At 37.5% G+C, this 14,149-nt stretch overlaps 1 protein-coding gene across 2 annotated transcripts in view; it reads right to left on the minus strand.

The window, feature by feature from the left end:
• Positions 1-7,141: 7,141 nt before the first annotated feature.
• The window catches only part of DACH2 (dachshund family transcription factor 2), a 178,326-nt gene continuing 171,318 nt past the window's right edge, over positions 7,142-14,149 (minus strand). The window contains exon 8 of one of the 2 annotated variants that reach the window (XM_072816816.1): positions 7,142-7,634. In XM_072816816.1, coding sequence (XP_072672917.1) covers positions 7,585-7,634 — 50 coding nt within the window. In that variant the 3' untranslated portion in view covers positions 7,142-7,584. Of the gene's footprint in view, positions 12,017-14,149 lie in introns of both variants that reach the window. The other variant, XM_072816817.1, reaches the window with a different exon arrangement.

The raw sequence follows: 14,149 nt of genomic DNA on the forward strand, positions 1-14,149 counted from the left end.
ATAAATCCTTCTTGGTCGTGGTGAATAATTTTCTTAATGTGCTGTTGAATCCTATTGGCTAGTATCTTGTTGAGAATTTTTGCATCCATGTTCATCAAGGATATTGGTCTGTAATTCTCCTTTTTGGTGGGGTCTTTGTCTGGTTTTGGAATTAAGGTGATGCTGGCCTCATAGAACGAATTTGGAAGTACTCCCTCTCTTTCTATCTTGCTGAACAGCTTTAGTAGAATAGGTAAGGTTTCTTCTTTAAACGTTTTATAGAATTCCCCTGGGAAGCCATCTGGCCCTGTAGTTTCTGTCTTGGGAGGTTTTTGATGACTGCTTCAATTTCCTCCCTGGTTATTGGACTGTTCAGGTTTTCTATTTCTTCCTGTTCCAGTTTTGGTAGTTTGTGGCTTTCCAGGAATGCGTTCATTTCTTCTAGATTGCCTAATTTACTGGCATATAGCTGTTCATAATATGTGTTTAAAATATTTTGTATTTCCTTGGTGTTGGTAGTGATCTCTCCTTTCTCATTCATGATTTTATTAATTTGAGTCTCCTCTCTCTTCTTTTTAATATGGTTGGCTAATGGTTTATCTATCTTGTTAATTCTTTCAAAGAGCCAACTCCTGGTTCTGTTGATCTGTTCCACAGTTCTTCTGGTCTCTATTTCATTGAGTTCTTTTTGAATCTTTATTAACTCTCTTCTTCTGCTGGGTGTACGATCTATTTGCTGCTTTTTCTCTAGCTCCTTAATGTGTAAGGTTAGCTTTTGCATGTGAATTCTTTCCAGTTTTTGAATGGATGCTTGTATTGTGATGTATTTCCCCCTTAGGACTGCTTTTGCTGCATCCCAAAGATTTTGAACTGTTGTATCTTCATTCTCATTAGTTTCCATGAATCTTTTTAATTCTTCCTTAATTTCCTGGTTGACCCTTTCATCTTTTAGCAGGATGGTCCGTAACCTCAACGTGTTTGAAATCCTTTCAAACTTCTTGTTGTGATTTAGTTCTAATTTCAAGGCATTATGGTCTGAGAATATGCAGGGGACGATCCCAATCTTTTGGTATCGGTTCAGACCCTATTTGTGACCCAGTGTGTCGTCTATTCTGGAGAAAGCTCCATGTGCACTTGAGAAGAATGTGTATTCAGTTGAGTTTGGATGTAAAGTTCTGTAGATATCTGTGAAATCTATCTGGTCCAGTGTATCATTTAAAGCTCTCATTTCTTTTTAGATGTTGTGCTTTGAAGACCTATCGAGGGTAGAAAAAGCTAGATTGAAGTCACCAAGTATCAGTGTATTATTATCTAAGTATTTCTTCACTTTGGTTATTAATTGGTTTAAATATTTGGCAGCTCCCACATTCGGGGCATATATATTGAGGATTGTTAAGTCCTCTTGTTGGATAGATCCTTTAAGTATGAGATAGTGTCCCTCTTCATCTCTCACTATAGGCTTCAGAGTGAATTTTAGTTTATCTGATATAAGGATGGCCACCCCTGCTTTCTTTTGAGGACCATTTGAATGGTAAATGGTTTTCCAACCTTTTATTTTCAGGTTTTAGGTGTCCTTCTGTCTAACATGAGTCTCTTGTAGGCAGCAAATAGATGGGTCCTGCTTTTTTATCCAGTGTGAAACCCTGCGCCTTTTGATGGGGTCATTAAGGCCATTCACGTTCAGAGTTACTATTGACAGATATGAGTTTAGTGTCATCATGATATCTATTCAGTCCTTGTTTTTGTGGATTGTTCCACTGGACTTCTTCTTAAAGGGAATTTTAAGAGTCCCCCTTAAAATTTCTTGCAGAGCTGGTTTGGAGGTCACATATTCTTTCAGTTCCTGCCTGTGTTGGAAGCTCTTTATCTTTCCTTCCATTTTGAATGAGAGCCTTGCTGGAAAAAGTATTCTTGGTTGCATGTTCTTCTCATTTAGGACCCTGAATATATCCTGCCAGCCATTTCTGGCCTGCCAGGTCTCTGTGGAGAGATCTGCTGTTACCCTTATACTCCTCCCCATAAAAGTCAGGGCTTTCTTGTCTCTTGGTGCTTTAAGGATCTTCTCTTTATCTTTGGAATTTGCAAGCTTCACTATGAAATGTCGAGGTGTTGAAAGGTTTTTAATGATTTTTTTTTTGGGGGGGTCTCTCTATTTCCTGAATCTGAATGCCTGTTTCCTTTCCCAGATTAGGAAAGTTTTCAGCTAGGATTTGTCAAATACATATTCTGGCCCTCTGGCCCTTTCGGCGCCCTCGGGACCCCCAATTAAAGATAAGTTTTTCTTCCGCAGGCCATTGTTTATTTCCCTTAATCTGTCCTCATGGTCTTTTAATTGTCTGTCTCTTTTTTCCTCAGTTTCCCTCTTTGCCATCAACTTGTCTTCTATGTCACTCACTCCTTTTTCCACCTCATTAACCCTCGTCGTTAGGACTTCTAGTTTGGATTGCATCTCATTCAATTGATTTTTAATTTCTGGCTGATTGGATCTAAATTCTGCAATCATGAAGTCTCTTGAGTCCTTTATCTTTTTTCGAGAGCCACCAGTTGTTTTATAACTGTGCTTCTGAATTGGCTTTCTGACATTGAATTGTAATCCAGATTTTGTAACTCTGTGGGAGAGAGGACTGTTTCTGATTCTTTCTTTTGAGGTGAGGTTTTCCTTCTAGTCATTTTGCTCAGTGCAGAGTGGCCAAAAGCAAGTTGTATTGGGAAAAGGAGAAAAAGAGAGGAGAGAAAGAAGGAAAGAAAAGAGAAAAAGAAAAAAGAAAAAAGGAAGAAAAAAAGGAAAAAAGAAGAAAAAGAGAAAGAAAGGTGAAAGAAAGGGTGGGGGAAGCAATCAGAAATCAAGAAGAAAAAGAAAAAAACAAACCACGGGGGAGTATCTTCTGATTCTGTGTTCTTTAAGTCTCTTGACTTCCCCTCGAACTTGTCCGTCTAGCTGGTCTTCTGGGGGAAGGGCCTGTTGTGATTTTCAGGTGTTAGCACTTGGGGGCGCTGCTCTGCCCCCTGCCTGGTGCAGGGCTCAGTGGGGATTGTTTACCCCGTGAGGCCCCAGGAGGAACAACCTCATGGGCGGCGGCCAGCTCTGGAGCCCTGGATTCAGCTCCCGCAGTAACTCCGGAGCTCTCCGTCCAAAGGGGCCTGGATGCTCCGGGGCGGGGCCGCTGATCTGCTCAGCTCGAGTCAGGAGAGTCCTTGCAGTCCTGGGCCCTCCCGGCCTTTGCCTGTCCCGGGGGGAGGCCGGATCCTGGGCTGTGTCCCGGCGCCCTGTGCTCCGGGGTCTGCGCTGTTGGATTCGCGCTCCTGGGCCAGGCAGCTCCCTCCGCGGAGCCGCCGCCAGAGCCCCTCCGAGCTGCTCTGGGTCCCGCCGTGCGCGCTGCAGCCCTTAGGGAGCTCGGCGCACTCTCCTGGGCGCGCAGTTGCTGTTACTGTCCCGGGAGCCCGAGGGCATCCCCGCCCTCCTGGGTCCTGCTCTAACTCCCTGCGAGCCCCTTTCCGCCTGGGAAGGTCGGTGCAGCTCCTGCGTCTCCGGGACGGGGCTCTCCTGTCCTGGGGACACTCGCCCCGGCCTCAGCCTGGCTCCTCGCGGGGCTCCTACCCCTTGGATGCCTTTTGTTTCTTTATTTCTTTTTCCCCGTCTTCCTACCTTGATAGAAGCGCAAACTCTTCTCACTGTAGCATTCCAGCTGGTCTCTCTTTAAATCTCAGGCCAAATTCCTAGATTTTCAGGATGATTTGAAGGTTATCTAGGTAATTTGGTGGCGACAGGTGACTTGGGGACCCTACTCTTCCGCCATCTTGCCCCTCCTCTTAAAAGTGTTATTTTATGACAGGTAACTGTCTCTCTTCCTGTACCATCTCCATTCAATCCATCCCACACTGCCCTCAGATTAATCTCTCTAATGAGTTCCTGTTATATGTTTATTGCTACTTATTGTATTTTTTAGCATAAAATTAACTGAGTATAATGTGTTTAATTTGCTTCAAGAAAAGTCGTCTAAAGATGAGAAAACATTCCCCCCATCATAACACAATTAATTAACAAGTCATGGCCTGGAAAGTTCATTATTAAGGTTTAACTGCATTTGCATTTATTGTAGTGCATCCTGTCACAACTCTCTGATTCAAATAGGTAAGGGAGAGAGTGCCTGGGTGTTTTAGTTTGTTGAGCATCTGACTTCAGCTCAGTTCATGATCTTTGGATCCTGGAAAGAGATCCATGCAGGGTTCCCCATTCAGTGGGGAGTCTGCTTGTCCCTCTTCCTCCTTTGACTCCCTCCCCTTCTTTCCCCCCTTTCTCTGCCCCCTTACTCTGCCCTTCCCCTGCCCCTGCTTATGGCTCCTGACAGTTCTCTCTCCCTCAGATAAATAAATAAATAAATAAATAATTTTTAAAAAATAAAAATTAAAAAACCCAGATAGGTAAGGGAAATTGTTGATGGAGCATAAATCAATTCCAAAAATTTTAATAAATATTCCTGGATATCCTAGGCAGTCTTACTTTTACTAAATCAGTGTGTTTACTTTCCTGAAATTTCCGTCTTCCATATGTCTAATGTATCAGGACTTAAAACATTGTCCCAGGCTGTGTTCTCAGTTCTATCATTTAGTTTAAAACTAGAAACTTTAGAGAAAGATTGCAATGTAACTGAGATAATGCATAAAAGGGGAAATCTCACATGGATAGTATGAGGTCAATAGAGGGGACTTTGTTTAAAACATTAAGGAGCTGAGCTTCAGAATTATCATCGACATCTAGGCATTTTATATATGAGATTACTTCCACCTTTTCTGATGATAGCTTACTAGCTGCATACCTACCTTTCTTTTTACAATCTCATAATGTAGCTGCTCATATTATCCAAGAGACAATTGAACCATGTAAAATTTATAAAAGGTTCAGATTTGATTTCAATAACTCATTGAGAAAGAAAAGTTGTGTTTTGTGTCTATATACTGTGTGTGGGCATACATGCATGAACATGAGTGCAAACACGAAGAAACCATGCTGATTTGTTTCCATTACCTATAACATCTAACATCTGATGGATTTCTATCATTTTTAATGAGGAATCACTTACCTATGTGTATGATTGCGCTAGTTTTTCTCTATCAAGTTCAAGTTGAAATGACAAAATTTTGGTTCACTATCAGTTTACACTTTTCTATACTAAAAGCTGCTAATGAAAGAATTATCTTCTTGGCATTGTAATTGTTCAAATACTAATTATGTGCCTCCCTTTGAGATATCAGGCTACTGATGATCTTCAAAGGTCCTCCCATACACTCCTTAGTCTAAGATTCTATTATAAGTTATTTTTGGATCATCATCCACAGAGACACTTTTCCCTGAGTAAGAAGGCACAACGTTGGTGTTTGTTGATGAAGGGGAGCCTTCATGACCAAATCCCTCAGCATTCATTTATACACGTAGTAGTTGGGAAGAGTGACAATTGGATCTCCAAAAATTTTAGGTACTTTAAAAGAGATGAGAAGACCCTTATACTAGAATTATCATTAAGAATGACAGTCTTATGATTATGCCTGGAGGTAGGAGCAGTTGTTTCCCCCCACCACTAGTGCATAAGCAGTGAACTGGAGATCACAGTCCCTGAAATTTGCATGCAGCTAATCAAGCCTCTCTAGCCAGTCTCAGGATAAATGTAAATTATACAATCTCCAAGGAGAGGGAAATGATGTAATGCTGATCCTCCCAACCCTAGAAGACAGCTTATACCTAAGAAATAATTGATATACAGTGAATCCACTTCCCTGCAATGAAGGAATTCCTGTCTTGTGCTCTTTTCTCAAGACTAAGGTTCTTATGTTGTCAGAGGAGGGGGAGGTAGTGGTGAGGAGGAGGTGGTGGAAGGGTGGTCAAGGGTTCGCATTGAAATAGAAAGCAATCCTATCCCAGGAAACATGAGGGTGCAGAGTGGGTTTCAATTCCAGTATTTTCTGCTCCCATTCTCCTCAGATGGGCCAATGAGGTAAGCTTCAAATAATCAGAAGAATCCTATAGTTGCTTCTACTTCCTAGGAAGTACCAGCTATCCACCAGACTCAGAATCAAATTGCCCCAACAACGTTAAGCCAGTGTGGATAACTGCTTCCAGATGAGGTTAAACCACAGACAGTATTGAGCACCTGGAACCCTGAGGGTTGGGCAGCAAAGGGCACATGCTTCCTCTGGTCATTGCGTTCAACTTTGAATTATGCAATCCTGCATATCATGTGATTGACTCTTTGGTACCCTTTTTATTGTGTTATGGTGGAAGGAGGTCATACTACCAGAGCAGGCCTGTTTAGCCACCAAAAACTCTGAGGGATATTTCTCTTCCAAAGCAGAGGATGAGCTTACAGTCATCTTAGGACTCTTAAAACTTCCATAAATAAGGGTGATAAAGAGGTGATGGTGAGAACAAACATCTGGAAGTAAGCAATATGATTCCAAATTAGAAGACCTACAGTCTGTGGTGAGCCAGCTGTGGAATGCAACACATCTTTTATAAGGCACGGTGAAGAGTAGAAGTAGCAATGTGTAGGAGTAACTGAGAGGCTCTTTGATGAACCAGAATTTAGATAGACTCAAGGATTTTAGTGGGAATAAACCAAAGAGAAGGTGAAGACATTTTAGATTAACTAGGGTAGGGCCACAGTTTTGGTTTTGGTTTTCATTAAGCTTTTTAAAAATCTAGCCTTGGTTTTTCATTAGACTACAATGAATATTTGGATGTACAGAAATTTCTTTGGGCCAGAATAGATACATGCCCTTTCCATTTTCTTGTTATTCACTGAAGGTGGTTCTCAAGAAGAAACTTTTTAGAAATAACAGATGTTCAGAAATGATTTTACAGTTTTTTATTTACCACATTTTTTCTGTTTCCCAATACAACCCTTCCTCCTAAAAGCAAGTTCACTAAGCACACACAGCCAGGAAATGGCAATCTGGTGTGATTCAATTGAACAATTTAGGACAAGAATATTGGCCTATTTAAACTAGTGAACTGAAATAAGATGGATGTTCATATTTGTTTGGAAATAACCAAACCAGAGAAAGTTTTGCAAATACCAACCTAGTTCCTGAATTTTGATTTGCATTATAACTTTACTTCAATGACTGCAGTTGGCAATTTGAAAATAAAAACTCAGTGACAACTGACAAAATCAAAATGCTTTTATTTATACTGAGGTTTAGCAAGTACATTTTTAACAAAGAAGGTGTACTTTAACTTATATATGGCAGAACAGAGAAACCATACATATGTTTCTAGTCTCTAACACATTACTGCATTGTTTTTCCTTAAAAGACAAAAATCAAGCTGAAGTGAGCATAGAAAAGCATCATATATGGTCAGGTTACTTTACCCATTAGATTAGGATTTAGCTCATATTCTTAAACTGATCAATCGAATGCAAGGAAAGAGTTTACATCATTGCATTTAAACTGTACACATGTTCCTATTTTAATGTAACAGACTGAATAGATGCTTCAGTAAACAAAGCTTTGTTGATAAACACAATTGCAATAATTCCATGTTGAATAGTTTCAGAGATAAACTGGAATCACAAGCATCTTCATTTATGTAAAGCCAGCGAGGACCTTTCAGGCCGAATAAAACTGTTGTGCCATTGCTAAACAGTAATAGTTACCTCCTTTAAAAAAAAGAAAACAAGTTAGTTCTTCTGAGGAATAATTCTGATATGTGCTTAAAAATATTGAACTTCTATTTTCAGGAACCTAAATGATCTGATGTAACAGGATTGATTTAATATTGGTAAAATTTAAAATTTCTTAACACATCTATTGTTATTGGGTAAGTTTTCAAAGATCTCTCATTTTTTGGTACAGCATCTGTTCTTCTCACAGCACTTAAGACCTTGAAGACTGAGAAGACTTCTTTCATAAAATGTGATATCTACAGTTATCCACATGACTGTCGCGTTTTGCATATAATGATATGTTCAAGATCCCTATGATTTACCACAACAAGGAGAAAAGAGTGTCTGGCTATCATCTAAGGTAATGATAGCTTTGTACATTTAGAATTTCCCCTCCCCAGACTAACCCTGAGACTATGTATACTGCATGAAGGGGGACTAGTTCTGATTACCAATTTAACCATGTGTTTGGTCAAACTTAAATGTTGGCAATCAAAAGAATGCATACTATCCATATTTGATTGTATGGATAAAATTATACTTGGAAACAATTTTCCAAAAGGAATTCTACCTCCTTTTGTCTAACCTTGCTCTTTTTGATAGTCATGGCTTATGACCTGAGTCTCTATCCAACTACATCATAAAAATTTGACTTTGGTCACAAAAGAAGAACCAGGAAATAAAGTGGGATGTACAAGTCCATCACCCATGCTTAAGAAACAATGAAAGTCTCTATTTGTGAGCCGAATATATCAAATTTACATAGAAAGGAAAGTACATTATCATTTTTGGACTGATATGCTTAGTCTAAGATATTAATTCAGTCTGGTCAAAATTTAGCATTGTCAGGAGGAAAATATATCTTTTAAGCCTTGTGTATAAAATCTTTAAAATATTTCTTTTTTTCTCTATATAGATATTGTGTTGAGTGAGTGGAATTATCTGGATAATACTTCAGAACCAAAAATAAAGATAATGGTAAAGTAATAGAAGAATAAAAGTCTATGTTAGTCAGATGACCTAGAGGGCCAAACTTCATTAGAGGGCAACCAGATATTTTGCCAAAAATCCTGTAGAATTCACTTGAACTTTACCTAGGACCGGAAGAAAACAATGTTTGAATTTGGGGGAACTGTTTAGTAGTCTGTCACCCCAGAAAATTGGTCAAATTCCTTTGTGGCATCTAAGAATAGTCATTATGAAAACTCGCCAGATCGTTGCTGTTTTCCAGTCTACCTCATCTTCTGTGTAAACAGCCTGAATGTCAAAGGAAAGCTCTTCAGCATCAAATGGAAAACAGGATTGAATTTTATACAATGTAGCTAAAGCTAAAATCATGCAATATAAATTGTGAACATTACAAACTTGAAACAAAACAAAATAATCTTATAAAAAAGGCCCATAAGCACAGTAACAAATGGTAAAAAGCAATCACCATTTTCCCTTTAGAAAAATGATTTCTGAAAAATCTCTCTTATTATGTTTAATTACTGCCTTAAAAAAAAAGACAAACATATCTGCCCATACCCTTCATTAAATATGCTTGTTTAGAAGGCCTACCTAGGAGCTATTTCTACAGAAGCTCAAAAATCCAAAGAAAAACTAGGCTAACAAGAAAATGACAGTATTAATATGAATTAATTTTCCCACCCAGAATACAATAAATTGAGATTTCATAGTGGTAAAACTTTTTCTCCTAACTTAGATGATACTAGCAAAATAGACTCTTGTGCAGCATGCTGTATAATGGCTGAGATTGTTACTGTTTTACATATATCAATACTGAGTGATCATAAGGAAGGAGCCAATATTGACCTGCTAATTGACATTGATGCTTACAGCAATCTCAATGTTTGCCACATTTCAATTTCAAAATGCATTTCGCTATAATATGAGTGATTTATCATTTAGTAGTAGCTGTCAAAGTAAACTAGATAAAACAAAAACATCTGGAACCATAAATAGAGGAGAGCTGTCGCTGAATTTCAATCCAAACCCAGCGTGCTCATTTCATTTGGAACAGGAAATAGCCAATTAGTAATTAAATGTTTCATGTTTTTAAGAAGGTTTGCACTTGAGTTCCAAAAGAGATTATCTAATATTCATTCTAGATATAAACAAAATTAAAGATCAGGGAGAGCAACCAACAAAACAAAATTTAGAAGAATGTTAGGAAGCTTGAGAATTTATAAGGAGCAATAAACACTAACATTTGGAAAGAGCTGCTGCAGTTTATTGCTTTAAGATTTACCAGATAAGTCAAAGGGGGATTTGATATACACAAATGTGATCTTTTAAAATAAAAATGAAGGTCCATATAGTCCTTCTGTTAGCACAGCATTGCCTGATATAGGCATACACCATGGCACAGGAGTCTGGTGTGGCCCCCTTCCTACAGGAGGTGAGCCTCTGCTGATCAATTGAATTATCTTTAAAGAACATGCCTGGTTGTTTCAAACCCAGAAAGTGTGAGACTTGCCTTCTGTAGCATACATCTGAAGCTTATGAAAGTAAAAAGCTAAAATCACGTGTCACAAAAAAGGCAGATATGTGGGAAAAGGCCAGAAACAACAACAACAACAACAAAAAGATTTCTTATAGTTCAGTCAAGCACAATGAAACACATCTATTTGTTAAAAGACTCTTGTTTGTTTTTAAGTGACTTAGTTAATTTGAAAATGCTCTTCAATTTCCCCTATAGTTTAGTACACGTTTGACTATCAGATAATAATGAGACATTTCTGGATGCTGTATTTTTAATCACACCTATTTGTTATGCAGTTCAGATATCTGATATTAATAATTTTTTAAAAAATTATATTTGCCTCAATCCATGATTGTTTTTCTTACCCATGATTTATTTCTAATTTGGCATTGTTTCCCTGAAGTAGATTGAAGCGGCACACCTACTCTATGGACGTAGACTTTCTATAGTCTATCAAGAACACAGGAAGTCAAATTCCTGTGCCTTAAGAGATTCCTTTAGAGCATGGAATGACTCGAATGTCACATTGATATGAATTAATGTAACATTTAAAACTGTGTAGAGTAGGTGGCCATTGTATGTACTGTTGTGCAAAAAAGGGAACTGATTATTGGAGAATGGATTAAAAACGCAGTTGGAATTTTGCATAGGATGAGTGGTGCTTTTGTCACATCATCAATTAATTGTAGGGCAGATGTAAAAATAACATAATAGATTATATTTTGCTTGGTGTAAGGAGGGCATATTAGGATGAGACATTGAAACTTTTTGATCACTAGAATGCCACTTAACACATTGGAATACTGCTCTATTACATTCTCAGGAGGCATAAAAATAATGACAGGTATTTGCCACCAGCCTTTGTCCAGACCTCCATTTAGTAAATGGTTAAAGATATGTAAGGCAATTTCCTGGACAATTCAAGCCAAATGATCCATTTGATTCTAATTACTGGAACATCTTAGGCATCTGGTCATATCTAGATCATAGAGTGAACAATAGAAAATAACCATGATGTGAGTGGTCCATCATATCTGCCTTTCTTATGTCTATAGATTTTTCAGTCTGTTTAGTTGTTGATAGCTTAATAAAGAGGAAGCAGGATTGGAGATGGGAGGAGAGCAGAAAAGAATAAAGGGGATATTTTTAGCAGCTTGGGTATGTGTTTTTATCATTGCCTTCTTTATAAGTAAAGAATGTGCTAGTATAAAGGGATTAAATGACTTGCTTTACTCTCAAAAGTTCAAAGGAAGAACTAGATATGGCAAAATCTGCAAACTAGATCTGTCTATATTCCCTTAAAGAACACTACAAGTGTGTTTTTTATTTGTTTGTTTTTGTTTTTGTTTAGAAAAGTGAGCTCCAATTCAGTGATAACAAATATTGGTCATTTGCACAAATGAGTTACCTCCTCACATATTTCCTGTTAAATCCCAGGTCAGCCAAATATAAAGCTATTTCACAGTAATCACAGCTTAAAGTGGATGTGCCTACATTTAAGTTTCTGCCACACTATTTAGAAATAGCATTTTCTCTGTCTCAAACATTATAGCACCTACTTACCCCACTACAATGCTGTGTGGATTGATGTGATAACATTTATGAAGCACTATGAACTCCATGGAAGAAAGGGGTTATAAAAGTGTAAAGTATCATTTTCAATCATCATTATGATTATCCCCTAAAAACTTATGAAACCTATTCACTAGCACATTTTCCCAGTACGTGCAAGGTTCTATTTATCCCTAGTGAACAAATACTAATTGAAGATTCCATATTTTAAGAATTTGAGTATTAATTCTAAAGAATTACAGCACTAGATAAGCAGGTAACTGCTACAGCACTCTACTCGTGCCTATGATCAGTTGGAGTTCCGGCATCAGTGTTCAGGCTGCACAGAAAAAACAATAAGACCTGGTCAAAATTTTATTACGACAAAGAAAATCCTCAATCCATCTACTCAATGAACTTCACTGAAAACCACAAACTGGCTTTATAGTATTTTGCTGTGCTATATATGTTCAAGATTTGAATAAATCTCTGTGTAGTAAATGTATTACTTTATTAGGCTTAGCCCTTAAACATATATTCATTGATGTGAGTTTCATTCTATTAAAAATGAAATCATACAAAGGTGAGCAAAACTGTAGATTTACAGTAGTTTAAAGCTTATTCTTATTATCTAGGGGTGATACTGACAATATAAAAATAGTGTAAATGATATTTCCTAACTCTAAAATATGCTTATGAGCCTCTTGTGCATGTTCTACTGTTTTTACAACCTGCAGTGAAATGCATGACTAGCTTAACAAGCCAGGCATTAAGAAATGTTTTTCCCCCTTCATCATCTAAAACATGAATAAATGGCCACACCATTTTCCCTGAATCAAAATCTTTGTTAATGATTGCAGTTTCCCCTCTGGATGAGATTTCCTTCCCTGACAGGATGGTAATTTAAAAGTAACTTTTCACTGTTTATTTTTTGTTATATATCTCTATATCTCCATATATCTATTTATCTTATTGAAGTTCGATTTGCCAACATATTAAATATAGTTGACACATGGGGTTACATTAGCTTCAGGTGTACAACATAGTGATTCAATACCTCTATATGTTGTTTTATGCTCACCACAAGTGTAGCTACCATCTGTCACCACACAGGGCTATTACAATATCATTGACTATTCTCTATGCTTTGTCTTTTATTCCTGTGGCTTGTTCATTCCATAATTGGAAGCCTGTATTTGCTTTTTAAAAAGCTGCAAAGAAGGGCAGCCCCAGTGGCCCAGCGATTTAGCGTTGGCTTCAACCCAGGGCCTGGTCCTGGAGACCTGGGATTGAGTCCCACGTCGGGCTCCCTGTGTGAAGCCTGCTTCTCCTTCTGCCTGTGTCTCTGTGTGTCTCTCATGAATAAATAAATAAAATATTTAAAAAATAATAATAAAAAATAAAAAAGCTGCAAAGAAATTAGTCTATTATGCTTTTGAAGGTTTAATTTATGTTTTGAAAAAGCTATTTTTCCTACTCAGAGCTCATGTTTTCTTCCAAGTGTTTCTTCACCACTTAATCACTTATATAAACAATGGGATTAGGGAGTGTACTTGATATGATGAGCCCTGGGTGTTGTATGCAAGTGATGATTCACTGAATTCTACTCCTGAAACCAACATTGCACTGTATGTTAACTAACTGGAATTTAAATAAAAAATTGAAAAAAAAAAGTGCACCTGTGTTGATATGCACTGGGTATTGTATATAACTGTTGAATCACTAAGTTGTACACTAATATTACACTGATGTTAACTAACTGGAATTTAAGTAAAAACTATAAAAAAGACAATGAGATTTCCTTAAGAACTGATAGGATTCATCACAGGCATACTTTGGGCTATCAAAACTTTCTTTTGGGGTATCTGCCTTATTCATGAACTAATGACAATATTTTGTAAATGATTTCTCCAGCTAAGTAGTAAGTTTTATGTTTTCTTTACATCGCTTAACTAGTGATGTGTTTCTAATCTTCAAATGGGCGCTATGTTATTTGGTACTAAATAAGATCACATCTGAAAGGCCATGCTTTTCTAGCCTGAATAAGAAAGAGATAAAACAATGTGCTGGTTACTGCTCCACTTCACTCTTAGGTTCAATCCAAATTAAATATTCAGTCAATTATGAGCTCTACCTGTTTGTGGAAACATATTCAGAATGTGGCATTGGAGATTTGCACTCGCAAATCAAATAAGTGATAATAATTTGGGGTCCAGTTAAATATGGAGCTACTAATTTGAGAATAGGAAAAGTAGACTAATGCAAGAATGGGGCAGATAATAGAATAGTATAGCATTTGATTACTCTTTGTCTAGAGAAAGCATTGTTTTAGAGTCATTGTTTAACACGGTCTTACATTGATTTTATAAGTCCTAAAAAAATCAAAGTTTCTTGAAAATCATAATCACTTGACTATTAGCTCCCCAAAATTTCTGATATTTATACTCCAATCAAAACAAAGATCAGTACAGGT

Source organism: Canis lupus, chromosome X, assembly GCF_048164855.1.
Source record: "Canis lupus baileyi chromosome X, mCanLup2.hap1, whole genome shotgun sequence".
NCBI lineage: Eukaryota > Metazoa > Chordata > Mammalia > Carnivora > Canidae > Canis > Canis lupus.